General features: G+C 39.8%; 1 protein-coding gene across 1 annotated transcript in view; it reads left to right on the top strand.

Moving 5' to 3' along the window:
- The first annotated feature begins 1,973 nt into the window (after positions 1-1,973).
- The window catches only part of CRISPLD1 (cysteine rich secretory protein LCCL domain containing 1), a 43,935-nt gene continuing 32,566 nt past the window's right edge, over positions 1,974-13,342 (top strand). The window contains exons 1-2 of the mRNA XM_030859816.2: positions 1,974-2,387; positions 3,324-3,643. Of these exons, the coding sequence (XP_030715676.1) occupies positions 3,386-3,643 (258 nt within the window). The 5' untranslated portion in view covers positions 1,974-2,387; positions 3,324-3,385. The remainder of the gene's footprint in view (positions 2,388-3,323; positions 3,644-13,342) is intronic.

Consider the following 13,342-nt stretch of genomic DNA (forward strand, 5'->3'; position numbering starts at 1 on the left):
TTCTCAACAACAAATTAAAAAGTGAACACTATCATCTTTGAGTATACCAGGATATTGTGTTTGATTACTCTTGAAGATGACATTTTCAGCATATATATTAAATCAGACATGACACGATGTATTATTGAAGTGTTAATATTGTGAATGTTTAATTCTTTTATATAAAAATATGACCTGCAGTACCAAATTGGAAGCCGACAGAAACACTGAGACAAGGAATACAAACTTTTTTTTTTTCCTTACCTGGAGAAAGTTTTGGAATTAAAACCTTAAAACCAAATCTAATTTTCTTTAATGTAAGCCTTTAGGTGTCTGATTTGTATATTGTGTGGAAAGGTTTATGATAGAAACATTCAAGAGTCAGTGCATTTTTCATTTCTTAGCATCTCAATTCCCTTCTTCACAACTTAAATTCTCTTTGAACATGTTACAAGTAATGTTATTACTTTTAACTGTTTTTTTATTTGATACTCAGTATACTTTTCAATACCACATTAAAATTTCAGTATATAAACGTGTTCTTCATCCGATGTGACAAATGACAGTTCTTTTACCACATACTTTGGGGTCTTCCATCAGTTTCCAGGAAGGAAAACCAATGCATGAGAGTTATAAGTAACTCTGAAAAGTGCAAATGTCAGTCATTTTTTGTGCTTAAGCTGCTACAAAATTGCAAAATTACACCTTCTATGAAAGTGGTACGTGCACCAAAACTTCACTTTCTGTGCCCTTCTGATAGGTCATGTTTCCCTTTTGTCTCTTTTCTGTATTGTGAGATGAAGGAAGGTCTCACATTCACCAGGGGCTTAGATTTGAATTTTTTGATCTGATAAAGTGTAAACGGGTGGTGTGGAAAGAGACAGGTTGCAACTTGGGATGATTTGGGAATTACTATCAGAATGTTTTACTTTCTTTGACCATAGGCCATAGACGCTAGCATTTAGAGAAAAAGAAATTGAGTTCATGGCTCACTACAGAAGGGAAGCAAAGGTAAGTAAATTAAATAAATGCTTAATAAAAAACATACCTGTAGAAGAGCACCACATTAAATAGGGTGAGCCTTTGTGAATTTAAAATGAGTAATTTTCCTACTTCCAAGTATAGCATGAACAACAGCGAAACTGACTCAGTTCACTATCAGTTCTAGGTTTGGATTTTGAATTCCTGTCAAGGTAGTGCTGATAAATTAACTGAGGCTACCCTTCATATCAACTCCATAAATGATTACATCATTAGGAAAAAAAAAAGTTCTGTGGTCACCTTAGGACCCGAATGCAACGCATTTTATGCATGAAGTGGAGCTCTCAACTGTCAGGTAATCCTGAGTCACAGATCACCCACCATTCTATGAAACCTCTTCCCCATTTGGTCATCATCATCAAGGTTTTAACGGAGCCAAAAAGAACAACTTCCCAATTCTAGACAATGGGTCTTGATAATGGAAGTGATGCCCTGGAGAAAATAAAAGGAAAAGACTTCTGCTCCCCAGGCTACCTTCTCCCCAGTCCCCTCTTCCCGCCCCAGTTCTCCTTCTAAATCTCCAAAACCCAACGTGTTAACCCCACCTCCACCCTCTCCGCAGGCCCTCTAGGGGGCAGCTCCTTTTCTGTAAGGGTTGTTAGAGCCATTTTAGCATCGAGTCAGGAAGGAACTAGGAGAAGGACCTCTGAAAGCAGGGGAGCTGTGAGGGGCGGAAGGACTTGGGGGCCTGCTTGCATACGCCTCCCACAGGGTCCAGACCTTCCACGCCCGGGTCCCTGAAGCCCAAAGCACACGCACAAAGGCCAAGTGTCCCGGCTTCGCTGGGCCGAGGGGTGAGGGGCGTGGGGAGAAGCAGGGCGGCCTCTTGTCGCTCCCGCCGCGGGCCCCCGTCCAGGGCCGGGCAGAGGTGGGGTGGGCGAGGAGGGGGAGCTCACGTCACGTGCGCGCGCGCTAGGACCGCAATAAATGCCCGGGAGCTCGAGGAAGCGGCGGAAGCGCTGGGCGCCTGGCTCTGCGCGGGGCGGCTGCACCGAGCGGGGGAGCGAGGTCTTCTCCAGCCTTCGCCGCCCAGCCCGGCCCGGGTCCCCGCCCCTCGCGCCGACTGATAAGGCTCCGAGAAGCTCGGGCGCCCACCCTGGAGAGCTAACCGGGCAGCCGCTGTTCCGCCCCAGCCTCGGGCTCTTAACTTTGGAGCACTTTTTGCCTGCTCCTCCTTCCAGGTCCAGGGAGGAGCCGCGGAGGCCAGGGCCCACGTCCCCCTGCAGGCAGCGCCCCCGTCGCCCGAGGACGCGCCGTGCCCGGGTCCTGCCCGAACCGGGCTGTCTATGTGCAGTCGTGCGTGCGGGCTGCGGGAAGCCGGCCGTCTTGTTCGGCTCAGCTCTCGTAGGGAACTTCACGCTGGAGAGGTAAGGGCATTTCTAAAACCGCACCGCCTTCTCCAATCTACTTTTGGCTTCTTAAACTCTACTTAAAAAAAATAAAAAATCAACGTGCAGAGAATGGTCGGTCACTGAGGGTGGGTGGGCTGCTCGGAAAGCAGCCACGGTAGAGATTTGTGGGAGCTCCTTCTGAGTTTGTGAGTTTCACCTCCTCCCGTCGCGCCCTTTGGTTTAGGTTAAGTGAACAGTGCGCGCCTGCGGCGGGTGGGAGGAGAGGCTGTGAAGCTGCCCGCGTACTGTTGGCTTTATCGGGTGCGGACCACAGGTTAGGCACACACTTTCTAGGAAATAAAGATTTTCTTCTTGACCTGTGGCTGTATAAGAAGAGACTTCCCCCAGCGACCGTAACTATTCACTCGCATTAATTCAGGGGTCCCTCTAGAAGTACCCATGGATATATGTGTGAATAACAGTTTGTACCTCTTTACAACATTCACCCTCAATTTCATAATTTCGTTGACATTCTGAACCAGAGATGGGACACTTGAGATAATACCTTAAAACAGAGAGAGAAACGTGAAGCTCTGGATTGATTGATAAAACATTCTAGGGACATCATACCCTTTGCAGGCTGTATGTAATATCTAGCCATTTAAAGCTTTGTAATTCAGAAATTATTTTCAAGCTTTGGCTCCTCTCGGTTACTTTTGCCATTTATTTTTGGCGTCATGCACATTATCTTGGAAAATGTTGCTGTCTATTTTGTGGAAACAATTGTGAAAAGTCCTCTGGAGGAAAAATGGATGGGAGAAAATTTATTTCAAAAAGTGCATGTCCATTTGCTGGCATTGTATAAACAAATCAAACTGGCTCCATCCCTTTGTAACTGTTGGATTAGTTTTGTTATTAGAAAATTAATATCTGCTGGGATTTTCACCCTAATTACACTGCATGTCCTTATAGCCAGACGGAGTGGAAGAACCTTTCTTGGAGCTTTTCCCGGGGACATCCTGAGATCATTCATTATGAAGTGTACTGCGCGGGAGTGGCTCAGAGTAACCACAGTGCTATTCATGGCCAGAGCAATTCCAGCCATGGTGGTTCCTAATGCCACTTTATTGGACAAACTTTTGGAAAAGTACATGGATGAGGATGGTGAGTGGTGGATGGCAAAGCAAAGAGGGAAAAGGGCCATCACGGACAATGACATGCAGAGTATCCTGGACCTTCATAATAAGTTACGAAGTCAGGTGTATCCAGCAGCCTCTAATATGGAGTATATGGTAAGAAAAATTTTCAAATGGTATGTACATAGAAATGTTTAATAATGCTTTTAGCTTCCGTGGTTAAATTCCATCATGCTAGTATTTAACCTTTTACTATTCGTCCTCTATAAAATTTCAAAAAAAAAAAAAGATTTTCTTCAAGAGTCTCTTCTTCCGCATACTCTTTTATTAGTGCTCCTTTCATTCTAAGAGCTCTTTGAATTTCAGAGTAGAAGTAAATACCTTTAGGTCTAATGTTCCTACTAAGTACTTTAAATTCTACTCTTAGGAGAAAGATTCCTATCCTGAAAGTGCTGATGGTTGGTGTATTTGCTTTTAAGTGACTTAGAATAATTGTTTCCTAATTCCTAACCGATGGAATCTTCTTATGAATGGTGGATCTGAAAAAAATCAAGGATCAGTAATTTGAAGATGCTTTCCAGATGGCTGATATACATATATGGATAGATAGGTAGATAGATATAGATATATGTCATTTCTTTTTTTTTCTACAAAAGAGTATTTTTATTAACTGTCTAATGCCCCCCTATTACCTTTTTTCCCTACATTTTTTTTTGAATTTTATTTTATTATTTTTTTATACAGCAGGTTGTTATTAATTATCCATTTTATACATATTAGTGTATATATATCAATCCCAATCTCCCAGTTCATCACACCACCACCACACCACCCCCTAATTTACCCCCTTTGGTGTCCATACGTTTGTTCTCTCCATCTGTATCTCTATTTCTGCCTTGCAAACTATATCATTTCTAATGGTCCATTGTTTCTTAGAAGTATGTAAATGACATATTGTAAAGTGTACATTTCTGTGGTTGCTTTTTGTTAAGGAATACTTTGGCAATGGCTTTTTTTTCTTCTTCTGGATTTGTTTGTGAACTTTGACGTGTGAAAATAAGCCTGGGTGAAGGATTAAATAAAAATATGTGACTTATCCATAATAACCTTATATTCACTCAGAGTAAATTAGCAAGTTGGGGAAACAAAATTACTTTTTAAAGACTATTAGTTATTACTCTTGTAAGACTATAACTCATTAATATTAGCATACTTCATACCCTAAATATGCAGAAAAAAATTCAAAAATCTATACTACTTGCATGAATTAGGAATGCACTAGCAAAGGCTGATAATAATCATTGGTGACCGGAAACTTAAGGAACAGTGGTGCTAACATTTCTCCTTTGGACACATTGCAGGGTACAGTTAATTTGAACACATTCTGGTTTTTACTTTTGTTTTTGCACTTACATTAGTTTTGATAGGTATTCTCTATTTAGGTAACTTTCATGAAACATGGAAATTCTAAGGTAACATTACCCATTACAGAATATTTCATTATATTATTTTAACTTTTTCTAGCAAAATATTTTACCCTAAAGAAAGTAGGTAGCACTCAAGAGAACTCATCAGAGATTAAGAATCAGGGCCCAAACATCAGGCCATCAGGGTTTAAATTCTGGCACTGATACTAGCTAGGTGACTGTAGGCAACTTATAAATTTCCCTCTACTTCAGTTTCTTCATGTCTAGCACATGCACTCACCTCAGAGGGTTGTTGTGAGGATTATGTGAGGAATGAGATGACCTGTGTAAAGTTTAGCTCATTATCAGGCGTATTGCAATTACAAGGTCCCAGTACATGTTACTAAGACATATAACCAATTTTATGTCTCCTTATACTGTTTAAATAGAATATCTGACGAACTTGTTCGCTCTTTTCAAAATTCTGTGCACGATATGACATCTCTAATGTCTCACATTTCTGATTTTTGTGTATTTTAAAGTGTTTGTTCAAAGTACAAAATTCTATGACTTCTTCATCTGTGAGCTTTCAAACAGAGAGAGCCAGTTATGGAGCTTTTCCAAGTAGGCCACTGTATGCTTATTCCATGTGGATAGGTATTCAGTTGCTTTTTATTTAAAATAAGGAAGAACTTGAGAGTTTAAACCCGCAAAAAGAAATCTGAGAATATTTGTGTGTGTTTTAAGTAATATGGGAATAATGAAAGAACATTCTGTGATTTGTTTTCATGTCTGACTTCCAAAGAAAATAACTGCCTATTGTATGATGTCTGGTCTAAGATGTTTATATGAGTTTCTTTTTAGTTTCACTGGTTTCATTCTGTCCTTGAAATGGAGATTCAGAAACCAGCCAGGGTTTATGTTGTGTTGCCCTTAGATACTGTTAGTACTGGAACTATGTCCTGGCCAATAACTGGGCTGCAGAGGAGTTTATTTCCCAGTGGTAGTACTGGAACACATTTTCTAGAAAACATATTTATGGGAAAGTCTAAATGAACAATACTGTTTTATTTGAAATACTGTTGGTTTATATCTTACATATTAATAATGGAAGTACAGATGTAGATCAACCCGTGAAAACAAAATTTGTTCAAATAGTTGTTTAAAGTGTATTTATTTTGATAAAACAAAATTAAAAACTAACTAAAGAGCCACTTCCTATAAAATCTGCAATGCCCTATGATAAGTGCCACCACTTTTGGCCACTTACACTCTATGTGTCATATTATGTTAAAAATTTGCATAGCCAGTTACCTTATTTACATTTGGTGCTTATTTTAGTGTACTCTTTGTGCTTGAACTCCGGCAGCCAAGTCACATCCACGTTTATTAACATCACAATGCTACCCGTACTCTAATGCTCATTTAATAGGGTTAAAAATGGCTTCTGCAAGGTCACCTCTTCCCTTGAAGAGCTTATAGGCTGATTGAGAAGAAAGAATAGACATATTTGAAAATTTTCAAGTGAGCAAGGACACAGAGTTCTTTGTTCACATGTATGAATAATGCCAGGGGAGCACAGAATAATGGAGAATAATTTAGGAATATTCCTAAGCGAGAGAGTTGATCAGTGGGGAAGATGAGGTTTATGTTGTTCCTGGAAGGTGATCAGGACCACAAATTGTGGCCAAGAGTGGAGGCCATTTCTCAGTTAGAAGAAGAGGAACCAACACACATGGAGTAAGTGGCAGGCTGGTTGTAGGAAACTAGAAGCAGAATAGGTTGATGGAAGCAAAGCCCTGTGGCAGAATCAGGAAGGGGAGAAACGAGTTGTTAATGATAGAAACCAGTGAACTTAAGGAGAGAGATTACCAGCATTTAACTTAGGATACATTGAAAACTGGGGCTTTTAGGTCATCAAATGAAGCTGTTACTGAAGAGGCAATGGATTTTTGAGGAAAAAACACTGGCGCTGGACCTAGGTTCTCGTGTTGTCTCTGCTGCTTACTGGTATGCGAAGTCTGACGGTCAGCAATCATTTTGGGCATTGCTTTTCTCATCGGTAAAATCGATGTAGGAATATAAAACCCACAGGCTGCAATGAGGTGAGAGATTTGACCCTGTTGAGCACACTCTTAGTTTTCTTCAAGCCTTTGCTTTCCATGGGTTTTGACCCCATCACTTGGTTCTTTTATTTTTCTGGTTATTTCTTCAGCATATTCTTGTTTGCTGTTCATCTCTTAAAACTTTACTTTTGGCCCCAACGGTTTCACTTTCGGCCTTCTCCCTTCCTACAGGACTTTATCTACTCCTTTGACTTTAAATACCATCCGTATATTGATGGCTCTGTAGTTGACACTCCATCCAACTGTCCTCTTTGAGCATTGTTTTCCTATTTCCTACTGCCCACTGGGTCCTCTCCATGTAATTTGACTCCCCAGTTACTTCAAGTTTAAGATTTCTAAAAAGCAAATGAGCTGCTTTTGTTCCATCCTTGCCCACGGTCCTACTTTTCTCCCTGGATGTCATGGACATCGGCTTAGTCCTCTCTAAACAGAAGACAAACAAACAAAAAGAAAACTGGGCACATCCTCAGCTGCTGCCTTGCTCTCATTCCCCCTACCCACTTCCACGTAAAATTCACGCACAAACATAAATACACAGTTACTTGCCAGATTCTCTAGATTCTGTCTCAGAAATGTCTTTTGAATCCACGTCTTCTGTTTCATCCTAACGGATGCTCGCGGTCTCACCCTCCTCCACCGTCCCCGTGATGGGTACCGCAGCTTCCCCTGCAATGGACTGTACCGTCTAGTCCTACTTTATTTCTACTTTAGTCCGCCTTCCTCTCTGTTATTCAGTCTGTCTTTTCCCTCAGACAAATCTCTGGTGGTCACTCAGCTGCCCAAAGCTTCTGTGAACTTCTGGCTGCTCGCAAGCTGAAGCCCACCTTGAATAACTTACAAAAGGTCTAGCCCAGTATGCCCCATAGCCTCAACTCCTTTGCGTATCTTTGAATCTGTGTTCACACTTAAAATATACACTGTTCTTAGAGATGGTGGTGTTCCTCATGCCTCTGTGCCTCTTTGCTAGTTCAGTTTCCTCTGTGCCCGGAATGCCTGTGCATCCTGTCTCCTCCTGACAAATTCAAGAGTGCGCTCAGACTCTGTCTTTCTGTAAAGCTTCCTCTGATGCGCTCATTCCCCTGCCCCACTCCTTCTGTGCTCCTAAAGGATTTTATTCAAGCCTATTTATAGTATTGAAATTTTGTTGCAATTCGATATATACGTGTCTATTTCCCTTTCCAAAACTGAATTCCTAGAAGGGTAAGGATGTACCCTGCTTATATTTATAACCCTGTGCCTGATGCAAAGAAGTACTCAGTAAATATTTGTTGACTGAACATTGCTGAGTGATAGTAAATATGTGTTGAATAAAGGGAGGGATGGAAGAATAGGTAAGATTATATATGAGATAAATATGAAAGACAGGTGAGAAAGGGGAATTAAAATAATAAAAGTTCTGGAAGGTAGGATATCACCAACACCAGAGATAGTGACATGGAAACTGGAAATACCAGAGATGAAGGAATAAATAATCCAGGATTTTTTTTTAAATATTCATGCTATACTAAAAATCGTCCTGTAATATAGAGCTACTGAGATAATACTCAAATGCTCTGGAATTTAAATAATAAATTAATTTAAATTAATTTAAATAATCATTTAATTACATAATTAAATTAATGAGTATTTACCCCTTCTAACAAATTTTTAACAGAGCCTCTAAAACTTATTGATTGGCTAAAATCCAAAATAGCTCACTGTGATAGAAAGCGTACCTAAGTCTAGAATGTATTTTAGCAACATAAGGACACGTTACCTAAAAATGACATGTGTCATTATATCATGCTAATTATATAAGCCATTTTCCACTATTATAACTATTTCCATGTCTTTTAGAGAACTGTTTTTTAATTTTAATTTTATTTATTTTTTATACAGCAGGTTCTTATTAGTTGTCTATTTTGTACATATTAGTGTATATATGTCAATCTCAATCTCCCAGTTCGTCCCACCACCACCATCCCCCCATTAACAGATACTCTGCTCTGTGCCTGCTTGCTCTCACTTCACATATGGTGAGACTAGGGGCAGAAACTCTGCACAGCATTTTTCCAAATGTAGAACAAAATATATCTGGATATTTATCCTTTTGCTGGGCAACCAGAGGCTCCAAGCCAAATAGCCAGTGGTACTTGCAGTCCATGGTACATATTGATGCAAACAATGGCTTAGTTCCAGTTGTCACATATATTCTTTATATGGTCATGCTTAACACTGGAAATCCAGATATTTTTCTTCTGTGCTTCAGTGCAGCAGATAATTCCAGAAACTGGACAGGGGATAACCTAGTTTGCTGAACAGGGTGATGCTAGTCTGAGTTCTGCCCTATTTCTGACTTTCTGTAGCATGAATCCAAGCCTGAAAAAGTGATTTTTAGCTTGTGAGTTGCTCTCACAAAACAACTCTCATAACTTCACATTTTCTGACATTATTTGCCACCAATGACGTATATCCAGAATAAATGCAGAGAATGAAATGATGGCATCATAACTTATTTACCAAAGCTCAGCGTCTACACATTTCTCATCTTGCTAAAAGTGGCAGGAATTCACTATCAGGAAGGTTTTATTGCAACTCTTGATTCCTAAAACAATGATTCTTCTCTCTGTATACTGGCACTTGTCTGGTAGCTTTCAAAAGTTAAATATTTGCATCTCTTAATGACGTACAGTATAATCCATATGCACTTAGAGGTACATGAAATATCTTTCTTGCTTCAAAGAATGTTATTCTTATTTAAAGTTTATTCTATATTTAAAATAACATTTAATTTTCTTAAAGTGTTTTTATTTTACTTCACTAATGCTGTTTACTTCACTAATGTTGTTTAGATACAATAAAGCTATGTTTTGTTTATTCCTCTACTGAATTGAAAAGTTTTCAAAACCTTAATTTGATACATAGTTGTTTGTTTTTTTGTTTGTTTGTTTTTTTAAAGACATTGAGACTTTAATGTAGTTTCCTTTTTGGAAGTTCCACTGTAGATGGCAGTACCTATAGGAAGAGAGTGACATTGTAGCTCAGTTCTACTGAATTTAGTAGTGACATTGTAGCTCAGTTCTACTACCCTGGAGTTCTGGGAGATTAAGATTCCTCATTAAATGTAAGCAGGAAACCTAGGATCTTAGAAAGGCAAGAGACGACAAGCAGTTTCATTAGGAGAGTGGAACACCCAGAGCCAGAAAAGTGTCACAAAATTTTAAAATTGTTATTGTTGCTTATTCCTTCATTCAGCAGGTATTAGGAATTTATCAAATGCCAGGCACTGTCTAGGACCCAGCAGTAAACATAACAAACATTCTTCCTTTCCTGGAATAGGTGTAAAGATCCTCATATCCCAACTCAGCCAGGGGGCCCTTGTGGCTGACACAGAGTGAGTGTGGAAGTAATGCAGAAAATGAGGTCAGAGCTTTATCTGAGGAGAACAGATACACATCACTGTAGTCATTTTAAAGACTCACTCTGAGTCTGAGTGACAAGCCATTTGAGCCATTTGAACAGAGGAATATCACGGTCTTACTTATACTTACTCAGAATCGATTTGGTTTGTTGAGAACAGACTTTAAAGTGGTGGGAGGTGGGGCAATGGTGTGAGCAGGGATTCGAGGCTATTGCAACAATCATTCCAGCAACTGATGGTGGCTAGGAGTGGGATGGTAGCCTTGAAGGTGAAGAGAAGTGGCATGGTGTGAATCCACACTGAAACTCCTTTGTAGTCATGACATCAATATTGATAAATTCAAGGAAGCCTTGTTGCAAGACCAGTGCAATTGACTTGGCCAGCCAGGCAGCCAATAGGCTGGGAGTTACTGCATCTGGTGCAAGATCTAAACCCACCCAAGCCCTGGCTGCGGTTTTTGAAAACTGGTGGCAGTTTCCATTCTGGTTTAAATATCGATGGGGAACTTTCAGCTTGTACTGACAGAGATTACAGAGGTTACAGAGATTCTAGAAATCAGCAGGTTACTGATACCCATTTTGTCAACCCAATTCCAAGAGATGAGAGGAGGTGGAAGCAAACTCTGCCTCCTTGCTTCCCAGGATAAAGGTGCTTGCTGTTTCTCCACGTGGTCTGCCCTCACCTCCAGTCTATTCTCCCACCCCCCCTAAAAACAAGAGAAGGTGAGAACTTTAGCAGAACAGGTCAGTGGCCCAGTTCCTGTTCATTAAGTACCAGTTGCACCATCATGGAGTGTGTTGTTGGGATTTTATTCCATCTTGGAGGTAACACAGACAGATTTTGGATGTGGGGTGTGGCTGTACAGATATTGCCTGAGGAACTGGAAGTATTGGAGTTACCATTTTTTAAGACAGGAAAGGATGTGGATAGACCAGCTTTTGGTAGAGAAAGCTGGAGCTCAATTTTGGATAGATTAAATTTAAGATTTCCCTTAAATATCCAAGTGAATTTGTCATGTTTGCAATTAGATATATATAGTCTAATCTGGACCATACAGTTAGGATTCATCAGAATTTAGATGGTATTTAAAGGCAGTAGAAGAGATGAGATCATCAAGGGAATGAGGACAGAAAGAAGAAATGTTCGAGAAGTGAGCCCTCGACATACTTTACAGTGTAGACGTAGGGAAGGAGAGGAGCTGCAGCAAAGGGAATGGAGGACCAGGAAGAAAACCAGGGAAGCAACATGTCCTGAAAGCCAAGCGAAGAAAGGCAGAAAGGATTATCAACTCTGTTAAATGTTGCTTACAAAGATCAAGTAAAATGAGGACCCTTGAATTTTGAGATATGGAGGCCACACTGGAGGTCTGATAAAACAGTTTGGGTGGCATCATAGTGAGCCTAGGTTGGTTCAAGGAAGAATGAACCACCTCCTCTGGGCCAGGTGGGCTCTGCAGCCTTAACTCTCTTCTAACCAAAAGTTTTAACTTAGTTTTAGAAGAGGTAGTTTAGTTAGGGAACATATCCCAAACTTCTAATTATGGTCAGTAGGAAAATGCAATTTCTTAGCTTAATTGTTTCTGTAGTTACCTTTACTGAATGCCTTCATTAAAAGCAAACGTGGTCATTTATAATCACAATTAAGAGTGACGTTTAGTTCAAGAACATTCTTTGCTCTCGTTCAGCTTTGTTCTTTCACACACTTCTTTTAGGAATTTATACAACCACGTAACTGTACATGATTTAAAATTTAAATTCTCGTATTTTTGATGATTTTGACTAATTGAATTAAAGTTTATGAAACTAGCATAAATCTATGCTCGTTTTATATGTTATTATGTCATATATATATATAATATATATATAACATAAAACATTTAGTTCATTGGAAGAAAATGTGAAAATTTAAGTGGTAATGACTTGTCTGGTGAAGGTATTACGGTAAGTATGCTTAATAACCCTTTCCTTATTTTTCTAAGTATTTGTTGTCTTCATAATTTCAAGAAGTTACAGAAAGGCATTTATAATTGATTAAAACAATTTGTTATTCTCATTGATAAATTTGTGATTAGAAAAACATTTAATTCAACAACTACTGATTGAGCATTTTTGTGCCAGGCACTGTTTTTTGGTGCTGAAGCATACATTAGTGTGTAAAAAGTTCAACAAGCTAATGAAAATAAGCAAAGTGAGATGATAGAGAATGATAAAGGTGGAGCTAACATGTTAAACAGTTGCGGAAGACCTCTCTGAGTTAGTGGCTTTTGAGCTGAGAGCTGAATGACGAGAAGGAGTCAGCTAAACAAAGCTCCAGAGATCTAAGCAGAAGGAATACTGGGCAAAAGGTCTTTAAGTCAGGAATGAGGTAGGAGTCTTCAGGGACCACAAAGAAGGCTAGGGTGGCTGAATTTTATTTAGAAATGAGGAAAGTGTTAGAAAATGAAGTAGACATATAAGCAGGGGCGAGAATTCCTTTTGGGTCATTGGTGAAGAGAAATTTGGATTTTATTTTGAGTGAAACGGAAGGTCATTGGAAAATTCTTGGCAAGGGATAGACCCGGTCATATTTCCTGTTTCATAAAATTACTCTATGTTATGGAGAGTGAGCTGCAGGAGGGTCACAGCTGAAAGCAGAGAGCTAGTTAGGAAGCCACTGGTATCTTCTGAGTGAGAGATGATAGTGACTGAGACCAGGGTGACAGTGGTAAAGATGGAGAGAAGTGGGTAGTTTCAGGGTATGTTTAGATGGTATTGCTGATAGTTTTCTGATAGCTTTAATGTGAAGGGTGAAGGATAAGGATCTTAGATTTTTACTCAAGCACGTTGGTGGATAGTTGAAGCATTCGTTGAGACAGGAGGAGAAACAGAAAGGAGAAGGTGGCCATGAAATCAGGCGTTTCTTTTTGGCCAAGCTTATCTTGCGA

This window comes from Globicephala melas, chromosome 17 (assembly GCF_963455315.2).
Source record: "Globicephala melas chromosome 17, mGloMel1.2, whole genome shotgun sequence".
NCBI classification, from domain to species: domain Eukaryota; kingdom Metazoa; phylum Chordata; class Mammalia; order Artiodactyla; family Delphinidae; genus Globicephala; species Globicephala melas.